The sequence below is a fragment of the Salmo salar genome, chromosome 04 (genome assembly GCF_965601325.2).
Source record: "Salmo salar chromosome 04, fSalSal1, whole genome shotgun sequence".
Taxonomy (NCBI): Eukaryota; Metazoa; Chordata; class Actinopteri; order Salmoniformes; family Salmonidae; genus Salmo; species Salmo salar.
In genome coordinates, this window is record NC_138294.1 from 25,710,963 (window position 1) to 25,721,151 (window position 10,189).

At 42.0% G+C, this 10,189-nt stretch overlaps 1 protein-coding gene across 1 annotated transcript; it reads left to right on the top strand.

Moving 5' to 3' along the window:
- Positions 1 to 2,482: 2,482 nt before the first annotated feature.
- LOC106602438 (uncharacterized) lies at positions 2,483 to 9,840 on the top strand. The gene is made up of 3 exons (XM_014195078.3): positions 2,483 to 3,059; positions 3,469 to 3,599; positions 8,402 to 9,840. The coding sequence occupies exons 1-3, from the start codon at positions 2,777 to 2,779 to the stop codon at positions 9,482 to 9,484; spliced, it is 1,497 nt and encodes a 498-aa protein (XP_014050553.2). The 5' UTR covers positions 2,483 to 2,776; the 3' UTR covers positions 9,485 to 9,840.
- The last annotated feature ends 349 nt before the right edge of the window (positions 9,841 to 10,189 follow it).

Sequence of the window (10,189 nt, forward strand, 5' to 3'; positions counted from 1 at the left end):
ACATGACCTTTGTTTTGGATGTGTTCAGAACAAGGTTAAGGGTAGAGAAAGCTTGTTGGACTAAGAAAGCTTTGTTGTAGAGCATTTAACACAAAATCCGGGGAGGGGCCAGCTGAGTATAAGACTGTATCATCCACATATAAATGGATGAGAGCTTCCTACTGCCTGAGCTATGTTGTTGATGTAAATTGAGAAGAGCGTGGGGCCTACGATCAAGCCTTGGGGTACTCCCTTGGTGACAGGCAGTGGCTGAGACAGCAGATTTTCTGACTTTATACACTGCACTCTTTGAGAGAGGTAGTTAGCAAACCAGGTCAAAGACCCCTCAGAGACACCAATACTCCTTAGCCGGCCCACAAAAATGGAATGGTCTACCGTATCTAAAGATTTGGCCAAGTCATAAAAAATAGCAGCACAATATTGCTTAGAATCAAGGGCAATGGTGACATCATTGAGGACCTTTAAGGTTGCAGTGACACATCCATAACCTGAGCGGAAACCAGATTGCATACCCGAGAGAATACTGTAGACATCAAGAAAGCCAGTCAGTTGATTATTGACAAGTTTTTCTAACACTTTTGATTAACAGGGCAAAATAGAAATAGGCCTATAACAGTTAGGATCCGCTTGATCTCCACCTTTAAATAAAGGACAAACTGTGGCTGCCTTCCAAGCAATGGGAACCGCCCCAGAAAGGAGAGACAGGCTTGGCGATGATAGGGGCAGCAACCTTAAAGAAGAAAGGGTCTAAACCATCTGACCCAGATGTTTTTTTGGGGGTCAAGTTTAAGGAGCTCCTTTAGCACCTCGGACTCAGTGACTGCCTGCAGGAAGAAACTTTGTAGCGGGACATGGGAAAAAGAGGGAGAAGCATCGGGGATATTCGCATTAGAAGGGATGGGAGATGAGGAAATGTTGGACGGGGAAGGAGGCATGGCTGAGTCAAATAGGAATCCTGACTTAATGATGTGGTGATTAAATGCTCAGCCATGTGCTTCTTGTCAGTAACAACCACATCATCAACATTAAGGGACATAGGCAGCTGTGAGGAGGAGGGTTTATTCTCCAGGTCTTTAACTGTTTTCCAGAACTTCTTGGGGTTAGACCCACAGAGAGATAACTGCTCCTTAAAGTAACGAACTTTGGCCTCCGAAAAGCCAGAGTGAACTTATTTTTTATTTGCCTGAACAATAGCCAGTCAGCCTGAGTATGCGTGTGCCAAGCCATTCGCCAAATGCAATTCTTGAGGTGGAGTAACTCTGCAAGATCACAGTCGAACTAGGGGCTGAACCTGTTTTTAATATTACATTTTCTTTATGGGGGGTTGAAAAGAAGGTTGAAGCATCTTCAACAGAGGGGATCAAGCCGTTTCTATACCATTTTACAGAGGCCAGTTCATGAAGGAAGGCTTGCTCATTAAAGTTTTTTAGTAAGCGTCTATGACTAATCAGAACAGGTCGTTTCACTGAACAGCCATTACAAACACTCACTTTTTCCACATTGTGTTACTGTACAACCTTATTCTAAAATTTGGAAAACAAATATTTTATCCATCTACACACAATACCCCATTATTTCGCTCTCAAGAAAAGGGCGCCATTGAAAGGAGTGATTACTGGGGTAGCTGTAAATGTAAAAGTTGACCAACTGAATTGGAAGATTCCCGGTGTTTGATGCTAGTTTTTTTGGTGCGATGCAGACAGTGTGTCGAGAGTAGTGAAACAGAAGTCATCTGTTCTTTTGAGTTTTGATGTTGAGTCTTTGCCCGACAAAGTGATGTTAGAATATAAGTTATCCTGTAGGCGCTTTTGTGCCGAATACATTACGTTGTTACAGGTGTCAAGCTTATGGGCATGTGGCAGCAGTGTGTAGGATGGAAGTTCGTACAGTAGGTGTGAGAAGTGTGCAGAAGGGCATGAGACAAAGTAATGTGTAGCATTGGGGAAAGTAGTGGTATGTGTTAATTGTAGGGGTGCCCATGGGGCTGGGGATCAGAAATGTCCCGTGCGAGAGAGGCAGGTTGAGATTTCCAGGGTTAGAGTAGAGCAGAAGTTGTCCTATGCTGAGGTAGTGAAGAAAGTAGAGGAAAATGGGTTAGGGATCCTGAGAGGAGTGATGTGAGTAGTAGATATGTACCAGTACAGAGGGATAGGCCAACAAGTGATGTTTCAGTAAGATTATATTTTTAGCATTTATAGCAATGGTTATCAACTGTACTGCAGGGATGGAACGTAAGTCGCAGAAAATGTAGGTTGTGGTGGCAGCTGCAGAGGTAGTTGTGCGTGGGAGACTTGACATCAGAAGAGTTACAGGGTGTGTTAAGTGGTGATGTCCCATCCTTTCGGGTTGTTGGCCTGAGGTAGGACTAAATAGATTTAAATAGTGGAGTAGGGTGGTGTTGATATTTTTGTGAGTGTAGTGTTAGGGTATTTATTACTTTTTTTAAAGCAAAGTACAAGGGAATTGTACTCCAGTCTAGTAGGTGGCGGTAATGCAACATATTGGATGCCAACCGCCGTTAAACCTCATCGAAGAAGAAATAACAGCGGGTACGCTTTTCATTTAGGCAACCTTTGCGCTACGACGGCAACCTATAACGTTTCTCTTCACTGTAAACGGAAGTGAACAGTGACTAAGAGCAATTTCCACGTTAGCGTTTACTGTTGTGATTATTTTAACTACACAGCATCACATACTTACGCCATGTAGTCTTTAATTCGCGTTGGAGTTAGGACTTGGTTGATAGACGTTATATAGGTAACGCAAACTGCTAACAATGGCTAACTGTATGGTTTTTCACACTCAAATAGCCTCCATCATGGAGGTGCTAGCGAATGCAGCAGTAGCAGAGATTTGTAAACTCGTAGACGACGACTATGCAGTGTTTCGTTTGGAAATTTCTGAAAGCCAGAAACAAAACAGGTCATTGCGGAGGAAATTACAGTTTCAGGAACTGAAGGTGGCACGGGAGCGCGCAGACAGGACAATGCGAGAGCGCGTCCTCGCCAGTCGTCCCAGTAGTGTCAAGATCCTCGACCAATTCAGAGGAATGGCAAGAGGTACTTTTCGCAGAAGGCGGAGACTGCTCGGCCTGTCGCGGTTCATATATGCTGTAGCTCAACGCCCGTTCTTTTCTGTGTTCAGATGTGTTACCTAGAATTCGGTCTTGGTCAGATTTAGGATAGTATGCAATATTTCCGCGGAATACTTAGCAGTCTTGCGCAAAGACACTATCATATTCAAACCAGATTCTTGATTTACTCCATTTCCTATTTACTCAATGAAAACAATGTGATGCATGGAACATAACACATCAATGAATAGATAGTATATCAATAAGTTATGAGAAGTGTTACCTTATATCCTTGCCAATTCTAGACAGTGTTTAAACTGTCAATAGTGGGAATATACTGTTGAGCATTGACAGTAGCTAATCTAACCACCTCTTCTCCCCAATCACTCTCTCAGGTGGCAGACATCTCACTGGAGGCCACAGGAGCTTTGTGAAGTCTGTGGGACACAATACATGGAGAGATGACCAACCAATCACTGTTGATGAGGGGAGTGGAACCTCAACCCAGCATGTTATCATGATAGAGGTTAGTGGAATAGTGTTGCATTAAAAATTACAGTCACTTTGTAAATCAAATGTGTCCTGTTTGTTTCAGAAAGGCTCCCCTCAGCTATTCACTTTAGCTATCTGCCTTAGGGGAACTTGAGACTTCCCTACAACATTATCCAATACGCCATGGTTCCTCGTTTTGTAGGTTAAGAATTTGCTTGAAATGTATATAGATATATATATTAAAATGTATGTGTTTCCAAGGCAATGTACTTACCATATGCCGGTTTTCAATGTATCTGACGACCAAGAAGAAGCATAAAGCCTAAACGTTAATCATTAAATGTTTAGCGTTTTTTTTTTGTACTGGCTGGCAATGTTCAGTAAAAAAGGTCCAGTGTAATCTAATATTAAGCATATCAAACGGATTGTAATTTAAAGGTTTTTATCGTCCTGTGAGTCCAACTTGAGCATGCACGCTAACAAGGCTGCTGAGTTGTAGTTCAAATGAAACTTTAATAACTTATTTCTTGAGTGTTAAATATTTAGATAAAAGGCATCTCAATACATGAATACGAATATAATTGTACCTTCAAAAAGTATTCACACCTCTTAACTTTTTCCACATTTTGATATGTTACAGCCTGAATTGAAAATGTATTAAATTAACATTTTGTGTCACTGATCTCCACACAATACCCCATAATGTCAAAGTGGAATTTTGTTTGTACAACATTTTAGAAATGAATACAAAATTAAATGTATTGAGTCATGTTTTCAACCCCAGGAGTACAAACCTGCTTAACAAATCGCATAATATGTTGCATGGACTTATTCTGTGTTCAATAATAGAGGTTAACATGATTTTTGAATAACTAGCCCATTTCTGTACCCCACACATACAATTATCTTTAAAGGTCCCTCAATCGAGCAGTGAATTTCAAGCAGATATTCAACCACAAAGACCAGGTAGGTTTTTCCATGCCTCGCAGAGTAGGGCACCTTTGAGCATGGTTTAGTAATGAATTAGGCTATAGATGGTGTATCAATACACCCAGTCACTACAAAGATACAGGCGTCCTTCCTAACTCAGTTGCCAGAGAGGAATGAAACTGATCAGGGATTTCACCATCAGGCCAATGGTGATTTTAAAACAGTTACAGAGTTTAATGGCTGTGATAGGAGAAATCTGGGGATGGATCAACAACATTGTAGTTAGTCCACAATACTAACGTAAATGACTTAGTGAAAAGAAGAAAGCCTATACAGAATAAAAATATAACAAAACATGCATCCTGTTTGCATTAAGGCACTTCGGAAAATATTCAGGCCCCTTGACTTTTTCCACATTTTGTTAGGTTACAGCCTTATTCTAAAATTGATTAAATTGTATTTTTCCCCCTCAGTCTACACACACTACCCCATAATGACAAAGCAAAAACACATTTTCAGAAATGTTTGCTAATTTATAACATTTTAACATATGTAAATGTGATAAGTATTCAGACCCTTTACTCAGTACTTTGTTGAAGCACCTTTGGCATCGATGACAGCCTTGAGTCTTCTTGGGTATGACGCTACAAGCTTGGCACACCTGTATTTGAGGAGTTTCTCCCATTCTTCTCTGGAGATCCTCTCAAGCTCTGTCAGGTTGGATGGGGAGCGTTGCTGCACAGCTATTTTCAGGTCTCCAGAGATATTCGATCGGGTTCTGGCTGGGCCACTCAAGGACATTGAGACTTGTCCCAAAGCCACTCCTGTGTTGTCTTGGCTGTGTGCTTAGGGTCGTTGTCCTGTTGGTAGGTGAACCTTCGCCCCAGTCTGAGGTCCTGAGCACTCTGGAGCAGGTTTTCATCAAGGATCTCTCTGTACTTTGCTCCGATCATCTTTTCCTAGATCCTGACTAGTCTCCCAGTCCCTGCCGCTGAAAAACATCACCACAGCATGATGCTGCCATCACCATGCTTCACCGTAAGGATGGTGCCAGGTTTCCTCTCGAAGTGACGCTTGGCATTCAGGCCAACGAGTTCAATCTTGGTTTCATCTGACCAGAGAATCTTGTTTCTCATCGTCTGAGAGTCTTTAGGTGCCTTTTGGCAAACTCCAGGTGGGCTGTCATGTGCCTTTTACTGAAGAGTGGCTTCCGTCTGACCACTCTACCATAAAGGCCTGATTGGTGGTTGTCCTTCTGGAAGGTTCTCCCATCTACACAGAGGAACTCTAGAGCTCTGACAGATGAACCATCGGGTTCTTGGTCACCTCCCTGACCAAGGCCCTTCTCCTCCAATTGCTCAGTTTGGCCCGGGCGGCCAGCTCTAGGAAGAGTCTTGATGCTTCCAAACTTCTTAGATTTAAGAATGATCGGGCCACTGTGTCCTTGGGGACCTTCAATGCTGCAGAAATGTTTTGGTACCCTTCCCGAGATCTGTGCCTTGACACAATCCTGTCTGAGCACTACGGACAATTCCTTCAACCTCATTGCTTGGTTTTTGCTCTGACATGCACTGTCAACTGTGGGACCTTAAATAGACAGGTGTGTGCCTTTCCAAATCATGTCCAATCAATTGAATGTACTACAGGTGCACTCCAAGTTGTAGAAACATCTCAAGGATGATCAATGGAAACAGGATGCACCTGAACTAAATTTCCAGTCTCAAAGCAAAGGGTCTGAATACTTATGTAAATAAGGTATTTATTAAAACCTGTTTTCACTTTGTCATTATGGGGTATTGTGTGTAGATTGATGAGGGAAAATGATTTAAAAAAAACAAGCTATAATGTAACAAAATGTGGAAAAAGTCAAGGGGCTATATACTTTCCGAAGGCACTGTAATTCAGCAAGAAATGAAAGCTTTGTATTCAGGACATAAAGTTATGTTTGGGGCAAACACTACACATCACTGAGAGCCGTTTTTCATATTTTCAAGCATGGTGGTGGCTGCATCATGTTATGGGTATGCTTGTCATCGGCAAAGACTAGGGAGTTTTTTAGGATAAAAGGTAACGGTATAGAGCTAAGCACAGGCAAAATCCTAGTGAAAAACCTGGTTCAGTCTGCTTTCCAACAGACAATGAGAGACAATTTCAGCAGGACAATAACCTAAAACACAAGGCCAAATATACATTGCAAGATGACCTTGAATGTTCCTAAGTGGCCTAGTTACTGTTTTGACTTAAATTGGCTTGAAAATCTATGGCAAGACTTGAAAATGGCTGTCTAGCAATGATCAACAACCAACTTGACAGCTTGAAGAATTTAAAAAAAGAATAATGTGCAAATATTGTACAATTAATCCAGTTGTGCAAAGCTCTAATAGACTTACCCAGAAAGACTCACAGCTGTAACCGCTGACAAAGGTGATTCTAACATGTATTGTTTCATGGGTGTGAATACTTATGTATGAGATATTTCTATTTCATTTTCAATAAATTTGCTAACATTTCAAAAAATGTTTTCACTTTGTCATTATGGGGTATTGTGTATACAGTGGCTTGCGGAAGTATTCACCTCCCTTGGCATTTTTCCTATTTTGTTGCCTTACAACCTGGAATTAAAGTGGATTTTTGGGGGGTTTGTATCATTTGATTTACACAACTTTGAAGATGCAAAATAGTTTTTATTGTAAAACAAATAAAGAAATTAGACAAAAAAACAAAACTTGAGCGTGCATTACTATTCACCACCCCAAAGTCAATACTTTGTGGAGCCACCTTTTGCAGCTGCAAGTCTCTTGGGGTATGTCTGTATAAGCTTGGCAGATCTAGCCACTGGGATCTTTGCCCATTCTTCAAGGAAAAACTGCTCCAGCTCCTTGAAGTTGGATGGGTTCCGCTGGTGTACAGCAATCTTTAAGTCATACCACAGATTCTCAATTGGATTGAGGTCTGGGCTTTGACTAGGCCATTCCAAGACATTTAAATGTTTCCCCTTAAACCACTCGAGTGTTGCTTTAGCAGTATGCTTAGGGTCATTGTCCTGCTGGAAAGTGAACCTCTATCCCAGTCTCAAATCTCTGGAAGACTGAAACAGGTTTTGCCTCAAGCATTTCCCTGTATTTAGCGCCATCCATAATTTCTTCAATTCTGACCAGTTTCCCAGTCCCTGCCGATGGGATAAACAAATGCTTCAGCCTTTGGTGTTCTCGGGGTGATGAGAGGTGTGTGGTTTGCGCCAGACATGGTGTTTTCCTCGATTGCCAAAAAGCTCAATTTTAGTCTCATCTGACCAGACTACCTTCTTCCATATGTTTGGGGAGTCTCCCACATGCCTTTTGGCGAACACCAAACATGTTTGCTTATTTTTTTCTTTAAGCAATGGCTTTTTTCTGGCCACTCTTCCATAAAGCCCAGCTCTGTGGAGTGTACGGCTTAAAGTGGTCCTATGGACAGATACTCCAATCTCCGCTGTGGAGCTTTGCAGCTCCTTCGGGGTTATCTTTGGTCTCTTTGTTGCCTCTCTGATTAATGCCCTCCTTGTTTTGTTTTTGTAATTTTGTTTTAAACAAGTTATTTTTTTCATTTCACTTCACCAATTTGGACTATTTTGTGATGTCCATTACATGAAATCCAAATAAAAATCTATTTAAATTACATGTCGTAATGCAACAAAATAAGAGAAACGCCAAGGGGGATGAATCCTTTTCAAGGCACTGTAGATGGGTGAGAAAACAATCGATTTAATACATTTTGAATTCAGGCTGTAACACAACAAAATGTGGAATAAGTCAAGGGGTATAAATACTTTCTGAAGGCACTGTATATCTTGTTTTTTCACCACGTTTCCATGAATTTGATGATATATGCGTGAAGCCTATTATAAACACGTACTTCTTGTGTCAGTCTGCAGAGGCTGCAGGTCCTGGGGTCAAGCAGGAGAGGTCTGAAGGAGAGGAGGACCCACGGCACAGCAGAGACATCCAGACTGGATCAGCGACTGGAGTGGCGCCCCCTGTAGCCACAGAGGACCCCACCACCACCCAAGCGCAACCAAAGACCCAATGCAGCATCACAGAAGTCAGTGGAACCCCAAACGCCGTCCTCAAGTCAGAGACAGACACCGAGACTTTAACGGAGCTGGGGCAACTGGGCTGTCCTCCTGCTCCCCGCTCAGAGAATTTACTTTACAGTAGCCCGAGGACAGTTCTATCCCATCAGGACTCAGGTGACTCGTTACAGGCTGGCAATGATCCGTCCTGTTCATACGCTACAGAGACAGAGATGATACCTGGTGACATGCCTGTGGGCTTAGATACACAGACTAATCCAATGAGAGGGGAAATTAACCCATACAGTAGTAGTGTATACTCTGAAGGGTGCCTAGAAAAGAAAGGAGAGAATATAGTGGTAGATGCGGTGACTGTGAAAGTGGAGGGTGATGCACTGACATGGAATGTAGACGAGACTCACTTAAGAGATGGACACTCACTAGGCAACACCAGTGACTTCTTAGACTACAGGGAAAGCTTAGAGACAAATCTAAATGTCGTGACCCACTCCCCTTTACTCACTTTCAGGGATCGCGACCCAGTGTCCACGTCGATGACACCTTCCGATTCACACGGTCGCGTCCTTTTCGATCAGGTATTGAACTCAAACAAAAGGACTAGAGCTAAGGCTCAGGGAGGGGGAGCCACATCAGGCAATATTAAAGAGAAACGGTTCCTCTGCATGTTCTGTAACAAAGGCTTCAGCTGCCCCCAGAAGGTGGAGATTCACCAGAGGGTCCACACAGGGGAGAAACCCTTCAGCTGTACCCAGTGTCACATGCGCTTTGCCCAGGCTTGTACCCTGAAGAGGCACCAAAGGGTCCACACGGGGGAGAAACCCTACAGCTGTACCCAGTGTTACATGCGCTTCGCCCAGGCTGGTAACCTGAAGATGCACCTGAAGGTCCACACGGGAGAAAGGTCTTCTGACATGTAGATAAAATCCTGCATTAAATGAATTGTTATTGTTGTCAGCATAAAATATCCACAGATGCATTTGGAATACTGAGTAACAGATTTCAGTGTTGAATATTCCTGGGTAGAATATTTCATCCAGATGTGTGATATATAAGCCTAAAAAGTCTGTTACATATTGTGTTTATACTGTGTAAGCTATATGATGGTCACAAATGCCTATTTCATTACTTCCATTCAACTTCTTAATTTTTTCTACAAGAAAATGAATAAAATGTATCAAATTCATGCTGATTTTTTGTTGAGACATGTATGTGTGGTTTTCACATGGTGTATTTAACACTCTTTTCTGTTTAATAAACACAAAATGAGACTTCATTCTAAGACTTTCATTGAGATTCTTTTTAGTATACATCACATCTCACCCTATTCTGCATAAACACAACAGCGTTTTATAACCAATATACACTTACTAAATATACCTAAGTCTTGCCTCATAAAATTAAGTAAAACGTTAATGTTTCAAACAATTAAGTATGTTTTCAAAATGCATAATGCCTCCAGCTCACACTGCAAGTGGTGTGTGATGCACTGAATGGCGAATGGGAAGTGCGCTTCAATTACCAGTTGAGAATTAAAAACAGTATCTCTATGTAATAGTGACCAACACTCGCATGTGCGGTGCACTTTTAACAGCTGTGTTTTCCCGCTAATTGCATTACGGAAT

Coding starts and splice junctions, on each gene's coding strand:
- LOC106602438 (XM_014195078.3), top strand. CDS start 2,777: ATGGCTAACTGTATGGTTTTTCACACTCAAATAGCCTCCATCATGGAG. Junction 3,060..3,468: donor ATTCAGAGGAATGGCAAGAG/GTACTTTTCGCA, acceptor TCACTCTCTCAG/GTGGCAGACATCTCACTGGA. Junction 3,600..8,401: donor AGCATGTTATCATGATAGAG/GTTAGTGGAATA, acceptor TTCTTGTGTCAG/TCTGCAGAGGCTGCAGGTCC.